The sequence below is a fragment of the Benincasa hispida genome, chromosome 12, assembly GCF_009727055.1.
Source record: "Benincasa hispida cultivar B227 chromosome 12, ASM972705v1, whole genome shotgun sequence".
Lineage (NCBI taxonomy): Eukaryota > Viridiplantae > Streptophyta > Magnoliopsida > Cucurbitales > Cucurbitaceae > Benincasa > Benincasa hispida.
This window is the reverse complement of record NC_052360.1, coordinates 50,296,211-50,314,156: the sequence shown is the minus strand read 5'-3', so window position 1 is coordinate 50,314,156 and position 17,946 is coordinate 50,296,211. Positions and strand designations below refer to the sequence as shown.

The following is a 17,946-nucleotide window of genomic DNA, read 5'->3' as shown; positions in this document are numbered from 1 at the left end:
TCCTGAGCGAGTTGGGAACTCCTGCCATTGAGAGCGGTTCTTTGATTTGCATGGGTGCAAGTTGCTAGATCGTCGACTCAAACCTATCACTTTGGTGATTCGTTTGATTTGGGATTTGGAAACTCAGCTACACAAGATGGAATTCACTCCTTCCCCAAAGTAGGGGTAAGTAGATAGATTGCTCCCTTAAGGGCTGATCCCGAGGCTTGAACGATGTGGCGCCACATACCTTCTCATGGCCTGAGAGATGTCCATACATAGTGGGACTATGTTGTATTGTTCATTAGAGGGATCAGTAGTACTTAAGGAGTTAGATGTAACTACAACGGTGAAATGGTAAATTGGCCTAGCTATACTTACGAGCATTTGTGAAGAGTTATCGTACTGATGATTGGTTTTATTCGATGAGCATATCAATATATATGTGGTAAGAAGAGTTCAACTGTTGGTCTTCAGTGGAATGCCTGGCAGTTAACGGATGGTGGATTTTGTGGCTAAAGAGTTTAGTTAGTTATTCACGTATCGTTGGAACTTCGAGCATAGGTCCATAAGGTCCCTTTGGTAGCTCAATGGATTCAAGTTGAGAATTATTTTTTGGGTGAATTTGAAATGTTCAAATTGACAAGAAGAAGTTCAATTATATATGATATGATAGAACTGGTTAATTATATATGATATGATTGACTTTATGTATGAGATACATTAATTTGAGGAAATTGGATATAAATATGATTTATATCTAGTGGAGAAGAAAACACTATGGTTGATATATGATGTTAAACTATAGGTTAATATATATAATATGATTATATTTATTACTTTATTAATTGGACAGTTATGGGATAATTGGCCGTCGTTTTCTCCATAACTGTGTGTTAGTGGGAAGTTTCATTCGATTTTCGTAACTAAAGAATAAAATTATAATTGTTTTCATTTTGCACAGAAGACTGTTAATTGCTCATAAAGAAGTTAGTTGCCCATCGCTAAGTAAATCAGAGACTATACGATAGCTTGAGTTTTACTAGACAATCGCTTACACCCGTTCGCTTATTTCTAAACGATCGCTTAGCGCCGAGCTTTTACTAAACAATTTTATAGACGATCGTTGACCTTTTTCCTACATGATCGTATACCTCACCTAAACAATCAATCATCTTGTCTATGCGATAGACTCGTCTTTCTCCCAGTTTCTTAATTGTTGTATACAATCTCTTTTCCTCCTCTCGTCTATATTGCGTTGCGAAGAGAGATCGAAGACGAAGATTTTTTGACGCAGTGTGCACATCCTTAAGAGTCATTGCTCAAGAAGAGCCTTCCAAACTCGATTATCCCACTATAGAGTAGAAGGTTGTCTCAAAATCCTAACAGAGCCCACTCGTTGGATTCTCACACCGAGAATACTAAGGGTTCCAAGTGGTGGTGTCGTCCTCATTCTTCTTCTATTCATGTGGAGTCCATTCGTGGTAGACAATCGAAGTTTTGCTAAGCGATAGCTTGACATTCCAGCGAGTGCAAGAGCGTCCGTTCGTGGAGAGAACGAGATTTGCTGTGAAGAGAGTCTTCAACTGGTAAGTTTCCTTGTTCTCTTGGTTGTTTAATCTCAAAGCATGTCGGTAATTTTACAGTATGATGCATATCTGTTTGTTTGAATATAAATGTGGTAATTCTGTCACAATACTTTTAGAAAGATCCGCTTCTGCTCATAGGTACTATTGTATAAGAGTTCCTTCAATTGGTATTAGAGCCAAGTTTCTGATATTCTAAATTCATTGATGCAAAGAATTTCATTTACATTTTCGGTGCGTAAAAGCATGTCTACTCTCTGTTTTAGGCATTAATTCGTTTGTGGATGTGTGGATTAATGGAGTTTCTAGGATGAAACCTCGGTTTGTTAAATTCTTTTACATTTTGAGTTAATTGTAAAGGCCCCTGAGTTTTTGGGCGTTATTGATTGCTATCGAGTCTGTAATTTCAAAGAGTGTGAGCCAGTGAGTCGTTCGTGAAGAAGCTGCGTAGCAAGGGTTGCTGTTCTTCGAGGATGAATACGACCAAACGTTGGTCGGGTCGTGTAGACGATGGGGTAGACGATCGCTGAGTATTGGATACTCAGGAGTTTTTTTACGCATGCACACTAGACGATTGTATAGCTTAGCAAGCTTCATTGCTTAATAGCTGGCTATACGATCGTGGAGTAAATCGTTTACCTTTCGCATGTTAAGTGATCGTCTAGACGATCGGGCTTCGCTGCTTTGTTTTCGTTTAAGCAATTGTTTAGCATCCGCGTGTTTTCGTTTTGTGTGCTACATGATCATTTACTTGGAGGCATTTACTAAACGATGGGAGCTTCGTCCCGGCGGTTCGACCCAGTTCACTATGAACCGATTTGCTCGGTGGAAAAAATGTAATAGATAGAGTTTTTCATTCCGATTTTAGAGATGGTTCATCCCGGTCCATTAATTTGTGTTATTATACATGAATGTATGTTTTCTTTATAATATGGCATGCCATATAGAAAAATTCCACCTTAGGTTATGCATTGGTCATGCATCATCTCTTTATTATAAGTGTTATGATTTAGAGAATCATGGTTTAAATTACATAAGAACATGCTCTTGCATCATAATAATATAAGAGTTATATTTATGCATGCATAAAGCATTGACATGCATCATTAGTATATATATATTGTTATAGTATAAGGGTGTATAGAAAGCACGTGTGCTTGGTTGTTACTTGTATATAAAATTTATGTATAGCAATGACCGGACATTGCATGAAGCAAACATAGGTTAAATTTATAAGCATTATAAATACCTAGTTGTGTGGAGATATATGTTTTAGTTGTTTCTTTTATAAAGGTTATAAAAAGAAATTAGAACTAAAATCAATAAGAAAGACATGCATGTCAACTTAGGCTTTAATTCATGGTTTAAAATGTTTAAAATTTGGATGAGATAGAACTAAGATCACAGTTCTAATATGATTAACAACCTTAGGCTTTAAATCTTTTAATCAGTTTAATAGGATTAATTTGATTATTAAAAGATTAAAGTGTAGCAAATCTATCTATAAGGGACCTTTTATCTAAGGTGGGTTCTATCTAGGCTGGGGTTTTTAAGGTGACAGAAATGGAACACCTCTACCTGGGAACTGAAGGAAATCGGGAGCGAGATTTTCATGACAAGGCGAACAAGATTATTCAAAATCAAAATCATGAATGAACAAATATTTACAGTCGACTTCAAACAAGTGGTTATACAATTCAAATGTAGAAATTACAGCATGAACAATACAAATGCATAAAGAGAAAACTCTACACACAATGGCAGAAACGTCTGCACGCTCCGTTGTGCACTCTGATCACTCGAACAACAGCGACCACGAACACTCGATCTACATGATCGCAACACCGCACGAACACTTCGCACTCGTCCTCAAAGAAACAACAATCGCGTACACGACTAGGCAAGTGGGAGATGACGGAGACCTATCGTATAGGTCGATGCCTAATCGTTTAGATAAAGCTATGCGATCGTCTAACAAAAGGTATGTGATCGTTTAGCCTATCGTTTAGCTCTATCTGTCGCCTACAGACTCCACACGATCATTAACCTTGGGCCAGCAACCGTCTAGCAAAACTATGCAAATGTTTAGTAAATACTGCATGATCGTTTAGCTCACCCAGCCGTCGTTTAGTAGATCTGAATTTACTTGACGACTTCGTGAGTTTCTTTTGCGCGAGAGAGAAAACTCAACTTTTTCAATCGTTTTGTAAAGAAAAAAACTTTTTTTTTTTTAAAATAGGAAACCACTTTCCTTTTAAACTCACGGTTACCATGATCCAATAACCATCCACTACTTTGGTTATTAAAAGAACAAGAATTAATCATCCAATAATTTATATTATTATAAACATAAATGATAACCAACTTATCATACTGGATAATTAATACTATTATAAACATAAATGATAACCTATAGTTTTAATATTTCATCTCATGAAACATATAAACCATAGTTCTTTTTCTATTCCATGGTACTTAATGTAAATCTCATTTACATCAATCCTCCACTAGATGTATCTCATACATCATACCGATTATTTCATATATAATTAAAATACCTATTGCCAATTTGAACATTTCAAATCAACACCATGAACTGATTCTCAACTGAATCTATTGAGGTACCAAGCGGACCTCATGAACCTGTAGCTCGAAGCTCCAACAGTACATGAATAACTGAGTAAACTCTTTAGTCACGGGATCCACCATCTGTTAACTGCCATACTCTCCACTAAAGACCGACAGCTGAACTCTCCTTACCACAGATATATTATGTGTTCATCTTAACCAATCAAAAGTGCGACAACCCTTCACAGATCGCTCGTAAGTACAGCTGGGCCAATAACTGTTATGCCCCTATAGTTACATCTGTCTCCTTAAGTACCACTAATCCCTCTAATGAACATAAATCATAGTCCTAATATGACTGAGTCTTCTCTTCCAAAGAGAAGTTGTGGTCACTATGTTCAAGCCTCAAAATCAGCCCTTAAGGGAGCAATCTCTCTACTTATCCCTGCTTCGGGAAAGGAGTGAATTTCATCTTATGGATTGAGTTCCTAGCCACCAGATTAGACAAGTCCCCAAAAAGATAGGCATGTTGAGTTGGCAATCTGGCCACTCTCACCTATACTAATCAAAGGACCATTCTCAAAGGCAGGAGTTCCCAAAACACTCAGGATTGAGGTTGTGTCACCTATGGTCGTTTAGGTGAGATACAAGTCTCTAGTATCAATGACGTTATATACAGAGTTTAGTCATCTCGTGATCCAGGTCTTATAAAAACTCTTTATATAGGACACCCCTACTCCACGTCTCCCTATGAATGGTCAGGATCTACCATCTGTAGCAGTTTACAACACTTACAAACCTCTACAAAGTGGGTCATATCCGTAGTGTCACTAGGATCAGGTATCCCACCTTAATCCTTATACTAGAGACATATTTAGGTTATCACTTAAGGCATGATCCACTTGTATATCACATATACATGCTTAAGTTCACATAAGATAACCAAGGAGCTTTGTTTATTGGATATGAGTAAATGCCAGAATTAAATAATATTTATTTTATTCCTTGAACAATGTGTATCTTTACAAAACAACGAGACTCCGGGAGAATTAGAAAACCAATCCCAACAGAAACATACCTGGAAAGGCGAGTTAGATAGATTAGATGCATGCATGCAAGGTTAAGGATAGTCCATTAAAGAGTTTAATGTGACTATTTGAACTTGTTTAGAGATTAAAAGAAAAAAAAACGTTAGCCATGTCTTAAGCATCATATATTGACAAGATTTTTGTCAAGTTTCTGATGCAGAAGTCTAAGAAAGGTTTACTACCTTTCAGGCATAGAATTATATTGTCTAAGGAACAGTGTCCTAAGACACCTCAAGAGGTTAAGAAATGAGACAGATCTCCTATGCATCGCCTGTTGTCAGCCTGATGTAGGGATGTTATGTACTAGACTTGACATCTGCTATATGGTGGGGATAGTCAGTAGATATCAGTCTAATCCAGGATTTGATCACTGGACCATCGCTAAGAATACCCTCAAGTATCTACGGAGGACGAGGGACTACATGCTCGTGTATGGTTCTGAGGATCTGATATGTATAGAATACATAGACTCTGATTTCCAGACAGATAAGGATTCTAGGAAATCCATATTAGGATTAATGTTCACTCTTAATGAAGAGGCAGTAGTCTGGAGAAGCACCAACATAGCTTCGGAGCATAAAGTTGCTGATCCATTTACAAAGGCTCTTGCGGCTAAGGTATTTGAAGGTCACCTTCTGAGTATAGGTCTATGCGACATGCCACGTTTAGACCAGGGCAAGTGGGAGATTTGTACTGGGCGTGTGTTATGCTCTAGTTTATTGCTTTGTGTACTTGTATATTAATATGACTTTTACATTGTACACCTAACTAGCTTCAGGTCAAGTAGAAGATTGTTGGGGTTAATGCTATAAATCTCATAGGGTCCTAAAGTTTGTAATTGTATTGTACAAACATTTTATTTATTTAATAAAATATGAGATGTTTTATTTGACATTTAGTAGCATGAAACCCACAAACCAATAAACTAACATCCAAGGATATCATCTGTAGCTTAAACATTTATGTAGAGACATACAAGTGGATCATGTTTAAGTGATAACCTAAATGGTCTGTGGTAGATGGATAAGACTGGATACCTTATCGTGGTGACACTGTGAATACGACCCGCTTTATAGATATTACAATTGTTGTAAAGTTCTACAAATGATTTAATCTTGATCACTCATATGGAGACATGTGAGCAGGTATATATAAAGGAGTTTGTATAAGACTGGACCACGAAATGGCTAGTCTCATTATATAACGTCGTTCATAATAGAGACTTACATTTCACCAGGATGACGATAGGTGACATGACCTGAATCTTGAGTGAGTTGTGAACTCTTGCCTACGAGGATGGTCCTTTGATTTGTATGGGTAAGAGTGGCCAGATCGTTGACTCAATAAACCTACCATATTGGGATTCGTGTGATTGGAGAGCTGGAAACACAACTACACAAAAATAAATTCATTCTTTCCCCAATATCGGGACAAGTAAATAATTGCTTCCTTAAGGGTTGATTTCGAGGCTTGACAAATGTAGTGCCACACCCTCTTTTGGCTCGAAGAGAGGTTTGGTCATAGTTAGCTATGATTTATCGTTCATTATAGGAAACGATGGTACTTAAGGAGTTAGATGTATCTACAAGAACAAAACAGTCATTTGTCCCCAACTGTACTTACGAGCAATTTGTGAAAAGTCATCGCACTGTTAACAAGTTATATCCAATGGTCACAGAAATATATCTGGAGAGCAAAGAGTGTAGTTATTGGTCCTTAGTGCAGTGTCCGACAGTTAATGGATATTGAATAATTTAATTAAAAAGTTTAATTAATTATTCAAGTACATTGGAGCTTCAATCAAACACGTCCATGAGGTCCCCTCTGTAGCTCAAATAAGTTTAAATGAGAATCAATTTTGGATTAATTTGAATTGTTTAAATTAATTGAGGGCATTAATATATGTGATTATATTAATTTAATTTAATTATATATGATATAATCACTATAATGTATTTGATACATATAAAGTTTATTGGGAGGAAATAAATATTTGAATATGATTCAAATATTATTTATGTAAACTGGATTATATATAATTAAATTTAGAATAACTAGGATTTATATTAAATATCATTGCTGAGAGAATTAAAACTATAGGTTATATTGTATGCGATACAATATTAAACCATAGGTTATATGTTATATATGATATAACATATCGTTATATATACATATATATACATATAAATAAGTTTGTTATTATATATATATATATATATATAATTATATATATATATATATATTTAATAGAAATTAAAATTAATTTATTTTAATTTTGAATTTTGTTTAGATTGGGAAATAACTTCCCCTCTGTTATATCTCAACTCACGTAGTGTGAGTGGGTGGTTGGGATTGTTTTCATTTTCTTTGTAGAAGACTCTAATTGGTGTCCAAATTTGAGTAGAGGAATCACATGTGAAGATCAGATGGTAAGTAATTTCTATTTCCTTTTCTCTCTTCTCAATTTCATTTAGCATGCTATAAAATTGATGCATAATAATTATGTTGTATGATTCTGTAAAATTGTATGGTTCTGTAAAAATTGGAATTTGGAATCGATCCTTGCTTTCGCTCCGAATCTTAACCGGTTTTGAAATATTATGATGAACTTTGTTTAATAGTAACATTTAATTTTGTTAATAAATATAAGTTATGAGATTATGGAGATGAAGACCTAAAATTATGAGATTATGGAGATGAAAAACCAATAGATGAATGGTTTGAAATGATTTGATATACATTTTTTTTAATTAGCAGCATTATTTGCTTCAGAATATGTATATTCAAAATTCAAATTTAGAAGATTTGGAGTGGTTTAGTTTATTAGATCTTATTTTAATTGTTAGAATGGTTTGAAATACCATATTTGTAGGGATTTGACAGTAGTAGAAGTATTTTTTTGTCTATTGTTATATCTTAAATAGTATCAAAATTAGTGGTTTGACCAACTTTCCAACGAAAAATCTGGTCATTTTTCTAAAATTTCATTCTATTTTGGCCATTTGTGCATTTTTTTAATTAATTAAGTAATTAAAATTATTTTTTAAAATCTATTTAATTTTCAGCAAGCCCATGGACCTGTGGGATCCACCACTATTAGCCAGCCCAGCCCAACGCATTCAGTTTCTTCAAGAAGCGAAAAAATAAGCAAAAACAACAATGGATAAGCCGTACCAGTCATCAGAAATGGCGAACGGTCAGTAGGCTCTCAATGCCGATGGAATTCCTTTCGAGCTGCGCTTCTTCTTCATCCTCACCGAGTTTCGCTTTCTTCAATCTCCATCATCAAAATACTCTCAGTTCTCGCGCCACTGTAAAGGTACTCCTCCTCCATCTCATTGTTTAAATGATCACCGATTTCATTTGCCGTCAATAAATAATGCAGAATCTCATTCTTCCGGCGTAACTTCCTTCGTTGATTGTCGTGTTGATAATTCCGATTACTTTTTTAGTAACGTTTTAGGTTGAGCTAGCTTTCACAGTCTCAGGTATTGCCGTGGAACCACCCTTCTGTGGTTGGCATTGGTCGATCAACTAGTCTTAGTACTGATGGTCAGGAGAGAATTTGGAGTTGTAATTGTGGAACGAGCCGTGCTTGCTTGCTTCCGCAGCTATGGAGATATCATTCCTGTTTGTCTTCTCCGTTTGAGTGGAGAAGATATCCGGTGAATTTCCGAAGAATCAGGAGTTCTATGGAAAAATTTAGACGGCGTTTCTCTGTACAACTTGCTCGAGTGATGGTCTGCGTGATGCTAGTGATGTCAGTTTCTTCTACTTTTGGTGATACTCCATCGTGTAAGTTTAATTTTCAATTAGTATCTGCACTGAAACGAAATTTCTGAGAATCCAATGTTCTGCATTGTTCTTTTCGTGATTAAATGTGCTTCTATTATTCAGGGGCTCTCACCGAAGAGAACTTACTCTTTTTGGAGGCATGGAGGACAATAGACCGTGCATATATTGATAAAACTTTTAATGGGCAAAGTTGGTTTCGTTACAGAGAAAATGCGTTAAGAAATGAACCCATGAATACGCGAGAAGAGACCTGTATGAAATTTCATCCCTCTGTTTATTATCATGCACGGTAGACTGAATATTTTCATAATTATCATCTAAAGTCATGAATAAACACTTCCAATACCCCAGGGTCGTAAATTTATTCGAATACTTGAAACTCTGATTTTTCTCTTTTTCTTTTTCTGAGCACACTACCTCTGATCCTATTGATTTGTTTATTATGCTCTTGAATTATTCATGTGCCCTAATGTGAATTTAGCGTTGTGGTTGCTCTGCCACTCTGGAAGGACCAATGTTTATCATTTACATGGTTTAATCATGCAATAATATACAAGTATGAGAAATATAAAAAGGTTATTTTAACTACGACGTCTACAGTAATTTGTCCATAAAAAAACATGAGGATATTACTTAAAATTATGTTCCGTGAGTTAGAGTGAGGAAAGTAAGTCTTGCTGCAAAAATCCCAAAGTTTCATATGCATATTTCTATTTGGAATTGTTTAATCATTTTCCTAAAATACTGCCACTCTAGTTGATAATTTTGCTTTCAGATACTGCAATAAAGAAAATGCTTGCGACTCTTGATGATCCCTTTACTCGGTTTCTAGAACCTGAAAAGTTCAAAAGTTTGCAGGTAGGAGATGCTACCTTTTGTGAGGTTGTTTCATTTGTATATAAGGAAAAGAAGTTCCATTAACAATGTAGATGTGACATTCACTTATAACCCCCTTCTGGGTGTGTGAAAGAAACGCTCTAAAATCTAGTAATATCTTCTTTGAAGGCAGTCTGGTACTCAAGGTGCTCTTACAGGTGTAGGGCTGTCCATTGGTTACCGCACCATTGTTGATGGACCTGGTGGACTTGTCGTCATTTCAGCTGCACCAGGTGGCCCTGCAGAAAGAGCTGGTATTTCTTCTGGTGATGTTATTCTGGCAATTGATGATACTACCACTGAATCCATGGGTATATATGACGCGGCAGAGCGATTGCAGTAGGTTTCTCTCCTTACCATAATGTTGAAACGGTGTAACAGTACATTTTGTCAGTAGATTAATAAATAAAAAATTACTAAGGAGCTCAACATATCGTAAAGTTTCTTTTATCTTAGATATTTGTGTTCGGCCATGTTTCATTTTGCTTAATGAAACATGAAAAGTACAAGTTTTGCTTTCTTACTTGATCATAGGCCATCACAATAACAAACTATTGCATCGGAGGCTCACAATTAGATTATCTGTGCATCTATTTAGAAGCTATTGGTAAAGAAAAACCCAATTTAACTCATGTTAGTTGGTTAAAGTTGTTTTTGAAAGTTCTTTTGAAGCATTAATTTCTTGGTGTCTTTGTAATTGTATTTTATTTGACTATCTAACAAGAATGATTGCAGAGGACCAGAAGGAAGTTCTGTGCAATTGACCGTTCAAAGTGGACCAAGTGTAAAGCATCTAGATTTAGTGTAAGATTATTTTCCAAATTTCTTACGTCCAACTGACAATGACTTGATGCCTTCGTCCTTCCAGCAGTAGATTAAATTCTTTAACGCACGGTAGTTTTTCTTCAGTGTAGAATATTTCATTTTTCTATATATTTTGTAGTTGGAATTTGTCCCTTTATCTCACATTTTTTAACTTGGAGCTGAACTAGAGATCCAAAAGACCTGTGTCCCTAAAGAACCTCCTGGAATGTTATAGCTTACGTATGAATTAAGCTGCATTAAGTCTTCTTTTCCCTCAAATGTTCTGAAGGTTCCAGAACTGATAGAATCATGTTTTCCAGGCGAGAGAAAGTTGCAGTAAATCCTGTGAAGTCCAGAATCTGTGAGCTGCCTGGCTCAGGGGACGATTCCTCAAAAATTGGTTACATCAAGCTTACGTCATTTACTCAAAAGGCATCTGGTAAGAAAGATCATTTGTATTTTATTGCTACGGCAACTACATAGTAGTTTGATACTCGTAGACAATACATTCTTATAATTTAAACAAAAAACTTCATTCGTTCTACTTATCTGCATATCATTTGACCAATATGTCTAGGACATTATCTTGTACTGTTCTCAGTCGTCAAGGGATTGCTTGTGGAAACGTGCTTATGTTGTTATGAGAATTACAACTTTTGCAGGTGCTGTGAAGGAAGCTATTGATTCTTTAAGGAGTAACAGGGTTAATGCCTTTGTACTTGACCTTCGGGACAATAGGTGACTAGTTTTCACTTTTCAGCAGTTAAGTTTGCTCTTTAGCACACCTCTTGAACTATGGATCTTGTTGCAGTGGTGGTCTTTTTCCCGAAGGAGTTGAGATTGCCAAGATTTGGTACGTGCTATTTGAGTATTATTTGATGTGTATTGATGCTGTCAGTTTCATTAATGATATAATATGACACAATGGATACTCCAAGTATATTACATCTGTAAAATTATTACGTGGTAAATTTTTTTAGGTGATATAAGTAGTTTCTTAGCACTTATCACCTCTTTCTTCCATGCGTATCAAATTAGTTCACGGAAAAATTTCCTTTTACTGATGTAAGTCACATTTGCATTGCATAGTACAAAGAACTGCTTATAATACCAGTTGCGTATCATTTGCATCTGTAAAATTATTACGTGGTAAAATTTCTTTTTTCTTATACTTGCGTATCAAATTAGTTCACGGAAAAATTATCATGTTGTTTTTTTCTTCTTTTAGGATATGAAACCAACTTTGGTTAAGATGAACGTAAGTATAAGAAAAAGGGGCCTACAAAAAAGAGTGGCAATGGTCCAAACAAGGAGATCTTTCTTTAAAAGAAAAAAAAATCTTAGAAGATGCTTTCACTGTTGAGAACAATAAATAATTTCTAGGATCTCTGATCTCTAAAAATCTCTTATTTATTTGAACCCTTAAATTCCAAAAGTAGAGAAAAAAGCTACCTGCCAAAGAATTGAGCTCCTATTATAAAGAGGATTAACGACTACCTGCACAACTCCATCATATCCCTGCACCCTCTAGTAGAGCCTAACTGACACCAAGCATAGCCAAGAACACCTCTTGAACACCTGATGAAGATCATCATTTTCTCTCGTGTCCGACACACCCCACTTGGGGCTTAAAACCATGGATGGAGATCTTTGGAAAAAGCCCATGTTGTTTATCCTCCCCAAGATCACCAACAACAAAATCCCACGATCTTCTTCTTCCAGATTTCAGCCTTCTAGAATGAGATGAAGAATGGGGAGGGATGTGGATTTGGATGATCCAAGGATTCTTAAATGTACCTTTTAGAAACTACATTTTTTTTCCTGCATAAGAAGCCAAGCTGTGAGCCCCCAATTATACACACTTATAAATGCCAGGGGTAAGAAAGAAATTGTGGAGGAAATGGGGGAGTAAGGAGTATTTTGGAGTTTGTTAGAGAAGTGGGGACCAGTATTATGGAATTTGTTAGAAAAGTGGGGACCAAGAGGGTCGTAGGGGGGTTTAAGGAGGGGTTACGGCTGAGGTAGGGGATTAGGCATTTTTGTGTGTGATCAAGCTTGGCTTGTGGGAGAAGATTTCCAGCCCTCTAGAAAGTGCTAGTGGCTAGTTATCTTCTTGTTTTCTTTTCCAGTTCTTTGGCATTCCTCTTGTAATTTTCCCTAGAAGTTCATAAATAAATCATCCAGAGCATTGCTCTGTTCTTGGGTTGTGTTGTTGGGAGTTTTTCTGTTTACAGGTGCAAGGATTCCTAACACAAGCTTTCATTTAGTAAGATGAAAGGATGAACAAAAGAAATACCAAAAAAGAAACCCAAAAACAACCAACCCCCACCTAATTACGAAAAGGAGTTCCAATCCCAAAAAATGATGTTAAGATGGCAATTACAAAACACCCTATTAACAGACGGCCGTAATGAAGAATGAAATCTAATCATATCCTCCAACCTCTCCACCCCACAAATATTATGGCGCTCCTCTCAAACCAAATGAAAAAAGACACAAAAAGCAAAAGCAAAAACAAAACCAAGGGTCCAAGACTGTCAACCTTGGTCGTGGAAGGGAGGATTCCAGAGCACCTCCTCAAACATCGAACACCACCCTCTATTATGAACCAACGCAGCCCCAAAAGTCTTAAAAACTGATTCCACAAAGCAGGCAAAATCAGACCCAAGACAGATGATCAAGGCCATCTTCCTGCCTCGTACAAAGAACACACCATTGACGCCGTAACATTATGGAGGAAAGCCTTTGGATGTGGTCTTGAGTATTCACTCTCCAAAGCAAATTTTGCTGTGGATCTGACAACCATATTTGCCCATGATAATCTTATCCCACAAATAATCCGGCTTTTGAAGGAAAACTCAATTACCACTTGGGTAGATCAGTTAATTTCCCATGTGCTTGATTCCTTGTACCTACCCTCGCCAAATTTCTTGTGAATCTTTAAGTTTGTTTAGATAATGAATCGAGTAGACTCATAATTATTAGGTGATATTGATCTTGTGCGTGTGTGAGATCTATCATTTCATCTTTTTTCTTTTCCATTGATCATTTCATTTGCTATTTTGACCTTTATTATTAAATTGCAGATCTCAATAATTTATCATAGTATTTGAGATAAAAGAATTAAAAAGTTGATAGAGTTGAGTCATGTAGAATTATTAAAGTAGAATGTCCTTTCAACACTTTGCACATATTATCGCCAATCAGTTCGGTCTTATTCAGGTTGGACAAAGGTGTTATCGTGTATATTTGTGATAGTCGTGGTGTTCGAGATATATATGATTCAGATGGAAGTAACACTGTAGCAGCTTCAGAACCTTTAGCTGTGTTGGTAATGTTCAGTTCTATTCTTTTTCTAAATAAAGCTTGCAAGTATCTCATCTTTTGTTACTATTTATTTCATCATTGCAACCTCTTTAGTGACTCAAGCTGTTGATCTTTAGCATTTCATTAAAGCTGACTTCCGTCAATGGATTCTGGATTTTCTTCAAAATAGATTTCCTCTTATAACCGTTCTTCTCCTCTACATCATTCTTATACAGCATAAGTCTTATATCTGGACATTTGTAAAATCTAGTGTACGGAAAGTGTAAGCCTTTATCAACTTTATCATGATCGTTTTAATATAACGTTTATATCAGGTGAACAAGGGAACTGCTAGTGCGAGTGAAATCCTAGCCGGAGCATTGAAAGATAACAAGCGTGCTATGTTGTTTGGAGAACCAACTTATGGAAAAGGGTAAGAACCTTTTGCTGCGGCACAAAACATGACAAGATGATATCCAAATTCTTAACAAGAATTTGCATCCTTCTCTACAGCAAGATTCAGTCAGTCTTTAAATTATCCGATGGTTCTGGCTTGGCTGTTACAGTAGCTCGTTACGAGACACCAGCTCACATCGATATCAACAAGGTCTCTCTATCTCTTATCCACATAAACACAGACATTCCTCATGAATTTGAAGGTCTTAATGCACCCGGATATTCTGCAGGTTGGAGTGATTCCAGACCGTCCACTACCAGCATCATTCCCCAAGGATGGAGATGGTTTCTGTAGCTGCTTCGAGGACCCTGCTTCTGCTTGCAATATCAACAGGGTACAACTATTTTCAAGATGATGATTTTTTTCCCCTTGAATTGACATTATTTGACTTGGGATGGTCAGTTTAGCATATCTTGATTGGTCAAACATTCCTTATATTTATATCCATAGGTTTCTGTAATAGCAATTATTCACAAAGTTGAATACAAACATAGCACGTTTGATTTATATAATAATGAAATCAATTGAAGGTCAAGATTCTCAATCCCACTTTTTATCTTTGTCCAGAACATAAAATTTTTTATGGTTTCGTTGCTTTAGTTAACCAAAACATTGATCGAAAATCCAAGAGATCAATTAAGGATAATTCTCAAGACAGACCCTGCTTACACTGTACATAAGAATAGTATTGAACTTCTTATTCTATCCTCAACAAGATGAGTAATTTGTTGAGGTTTTATAACCAAAATAGTGAGTAAAAATTTGATTCAAGTTTAGAAGATCTAAAGCATCCTAGTCCATGAACCCAAAAATGGGAAAACAGCAATTAACAATCTCAACAACAAGGGAGTATCACTTTTCTTTTCTCTCCAACTCAACTTACCCTTCTCCATTGATGTGCTGCTTTGTTTTTTGCCTCTAACCCCAGGTTTTGCCTTTCGCTCAGATCCAACTCCATCAAGATCCTCCCATCCACCAAAACTGGTCCCATTTCTGCCCTCCTTTCTAACTTCACCACCATTGCTACCAACTTCCCATGACTGATATCCATAGCCCATCTTTCCATTGCCTTCCCCATTTCCTCTTGCTTCTTCTTCTTCCTCCTGAACCCTACTAGTCCCAGTGCTGTAAAATGGCCTCTTCCTGGTCTTGCTTCTAGTTCTGCGCTTTGGCTTTCTTTCTGGTGTTCCCCATAACTTCTCTAATGCCAGAGATATGATTGATTGGCCTAGTGGAAGGGCTAACGCCATCAGAAAAGCTTTTGGTCCTGAGTTTAACAGCAGTGAGAAGATTATGGGTGGAAGTGTCCAGCCGTAGGATTTGAATACCTGCACTAACCAACATCGGCTGATGAATTAGCCCACCTTTTTTCCAAGCTATCATAGAGAGAAATGAAAGACTAGAATGTACAAAACACAGCTAGCATGAAAGGAGACCCCAAGAAACTATCCAAAGAGACTCTAATCCAACAAAATGGCCTAGTGAAGGACGCCTTCAAAGAGGCTGGAACTTCGCCACCTCCAAACCTCGCTATAAACGAACTAAAAATTGCCATTCTCACAAAAAAGCGAACTCAAGAGCACCTCTAGGTAATTTCATCAAACACTTGCTGAGCAAACTGAATTCTCTCCTTGAATTTTCCCAATTAATTATACATTAACCAATACCCATTGAAGTAAACTGGAAACGAGAAGAGAACAAAGAAGCATCAAAGAGATGGATGGATGATTCGAATTTCAAAACCCATTTAAGTTGCAGAAGCCAAGAGAATTGGATTACCTTAAAAATCCAGACACTGTCGATTACATCATCCAAGATCCCAGAAGGTTGGTCTTCGAAGTCCGGCGCCGGCTCATCGGACCACCAACGCCGCCGGTTCTTCCTGGTGGTGGTACGGAAGCGAATGCCGGGATCGAAGCCTTGCTGGTCGTCGTCGTCGTCTTGGTCGTCGACTTCAGAGTGTTCATATCTGCGTCTGAAATTGTGGGAGGTGAAGGTTTCGGCATTGGAGTCGGGAGGACGGTAGTGGAGTGTAAAGGAGAAGCGGAAGGGAGAAGAAGAGGGAAAGTAGAAAACGGGGCGCCATGGAAATGGATGAGAAGGAAGAAGAGTGGAGGAAGGATGAGGAAACAGGGCCTTCATTACGCCACGTTATCCCCTTTTGTTTCTCTCCTTCTCTGTTAAAAGCTTCTCCCATCTTCTTCTACATGCCGTCTCGTGCGAGAAAAGGAAAAACAAATAACAATAAATTAATAATGGGATCAATTTCATATATATATATATATATATATATATATATATATAAATTATAACAATTACATAAATTTAAGGATTTAATTTTTATTATTTATGATGTTCAATTTCTACAACTAATTTAAGTTTGAGGGTTCAATTTTAACACTTGTATAAATTTGAAAATTCAATTTTTAGAATTGAAAGTTTAAGTATGTAATTACAACTACTATCATACTTCAAGCCTCATGGGCAGTTTTTGTAAATTGAACTTAAAGATTAAAAAGATATTTTGGTCCTTGAACTTTGGTGAAGTTGCAATTTAATTTTTGAATTTTAGTTTGTAACGATTTAGTTTCTATACTTTCAAATTTGTAATAGTTTATTTAGTTTTTGAACTAGTAATAATTTAGTTCTTGTATTTTACAAGTTGTAACGATTTAATTATCGGGAAAATTATTATTAAGATTTAATGAAATTTCTTATACATGTAGATTGATAAATTAATCGGGAATCAAATTTATTTATAAATTTTTAAGATTTAAGTCATTAAGTAATAAAAATTAACGCTTTTGATAAAGTTTTTCATGACATGAACTAAATTGCTATTTATAATAGTTTAGGGACTAATTTGTTACAAATTTGAAAGAACAAGGACTAAAGTATTATTATTAAGTAAAATTTAAGAATTAAGTTGTTATTATTATGAAAGTTATTGGACATAAAGTAGTTTGTAACCTAGATTTAAATTATTATTTTTTTATAGTACAATTGCTTACTCTTGATTTTTTGTCTAATAGATTTACGAGCTTCCAATTTTGTATTTAATCGGTCTTTGACAAATTGTAAATATTCTTAAAATCAATTGATTTATTAAAGATAAATTTGTATGTCTAATGAAATTTTAAACTTTTAATTTTATGTCTAGTAGATTTGGAATTTAAAACATTTCAAGTACAAGTACTAAAATTTTAATTTTAAAAGTTTATGGACTAAATAAACAAGAACGTTGAGCTTAAGCTCAACTGACATGGTGCTTCAACCTCGGAGTCAAAAGTTCGATTCCTTCACCCCACGTATTAAGGTAAATATCAATTTACCTCTAAGCTTTGCAAGTTGTATCAAAATACCATAAACTAATAATTGTATCGATTTAAATCATAAACTTTCATAGGTGAATCAACGTATACCATTTCTTAGTGATTTGAAATTATTTTAACTTGATTTGATGAGCTCAAAATATCTAAATAAA

The 17,946-nt window shown here is 35.9% G+C and overlaps 2 protein-coding genes across 5 annotated transcripts; one reads left to right on the top strand and one right to left on the bottom strand.

Moving 5' to 3' along the window:
• The first annotated feature begins 8,376 nt into the window (after positions 1-8,376).
• Positions 8,377-14,982, top strand: LOC120092943 (carboxyl-terminal-processing peptidase 2, chloroplastic). 4 transcript variants are annotated; one of them, XM_039051202.1, is made up of 13 exons: positions 8,377-8,543; positions 8,713-9,019; positions 9,122-9,271; positions 9,795-9,877; positions 10,029-10,234; positions 10,631-10,699; positions 11,020-11,138; positions 11,362-11,437; positions 11,511-11,552; positions 13,922-14,030; positions 14,341-14,438; positions 14,519-14,612; positions 14,692-14,974. In XM_039051202.1, exons 1-13 carry the CDS (start codon positions 8,436-8,438, stop codon positions 14,815-14,817), a joined length of 1,587 nt encoding a protein of 528 aa, XP_038907130.1. In that variant the 5' UTR covers positions 8,377-8,435; the 3' UTR covers positions 14,818-14,974. The 4 variants fall into 4 exon arrangements, with proteins under 4 accessions (XP_038907130.1, XP_038907128.1, XP_038907131.1 ...); XM_039051200.1 differs by having other exon boundaries at positions 8,698-9,019; XM_039051201.1 differs by having other exon boundaries at positions 8,378-8,543; positions 8,707-9,019.
• A 145-nt stretch (positions 14,983-15,127) lies between these two features.
• Positions 15,128-16,707, bottom strand: LOC120092944. The gene is made up of 2 exons (XM_039051205.1): positions 16,242-16,707; positions 15,128-15,790 (listed from the first exon to the last, which is right to left on the bottom strand). Exons 1-2 carry the CDS (start codon positions 16,602-16,604, stop codon positions 15,245-15,247), a joined length of 909 nt encoding a protein of 302 aa, XP_038907133.1. The 5' UTR covers positions 16,605-16,707; the 3' UTR covers positions 15,128-15,244.
• Between the last annotated feature and the right edge of the window lie 1,239 nt (positions 16,708-17,946).

Excerpts from the sequence above, each read along its gene's own strand:
- LOC120092943 (XM_039051200.1), top strand. The coding sequence starts at position 8,436 with ATGCCGATGGAATTCCTTTCGAGCTGCGCTTCTTCTTCATCCTCACCG. Across the intron at positions 8,544-8,697 it reads GTTCTCGCGCCACTGTAAAG|CTTTCACAGTCTCAGGTATT; the intron begins GTACTCCTCCTC and ends AGGTTGAGCTAG. Across the intron at positions 9,878-10,028 it reads AAAAGTTCAAAAGTTTGCAG|TCTGGTACTCAAGGTGCTCT; the intron begins GTAGGAGATGCT and ends CTTTGAAGGCAG.
- LOC120092944 (XM_039051205.1), bottom strand. The coding sequence starts at position 16,604 with ATGAAGGCCCTGTTTCCTCATCCTTCCTCCACTCTTCTTCCTTCTCAT. Across the intron at positions 15,791-16,241 it reads ACAGTGTCTGGATTTTTAAG|GTATTCAAATCCTACGGCTG; the intron begins GTAATCCAATTC and ends TGGTTAGTGCAG.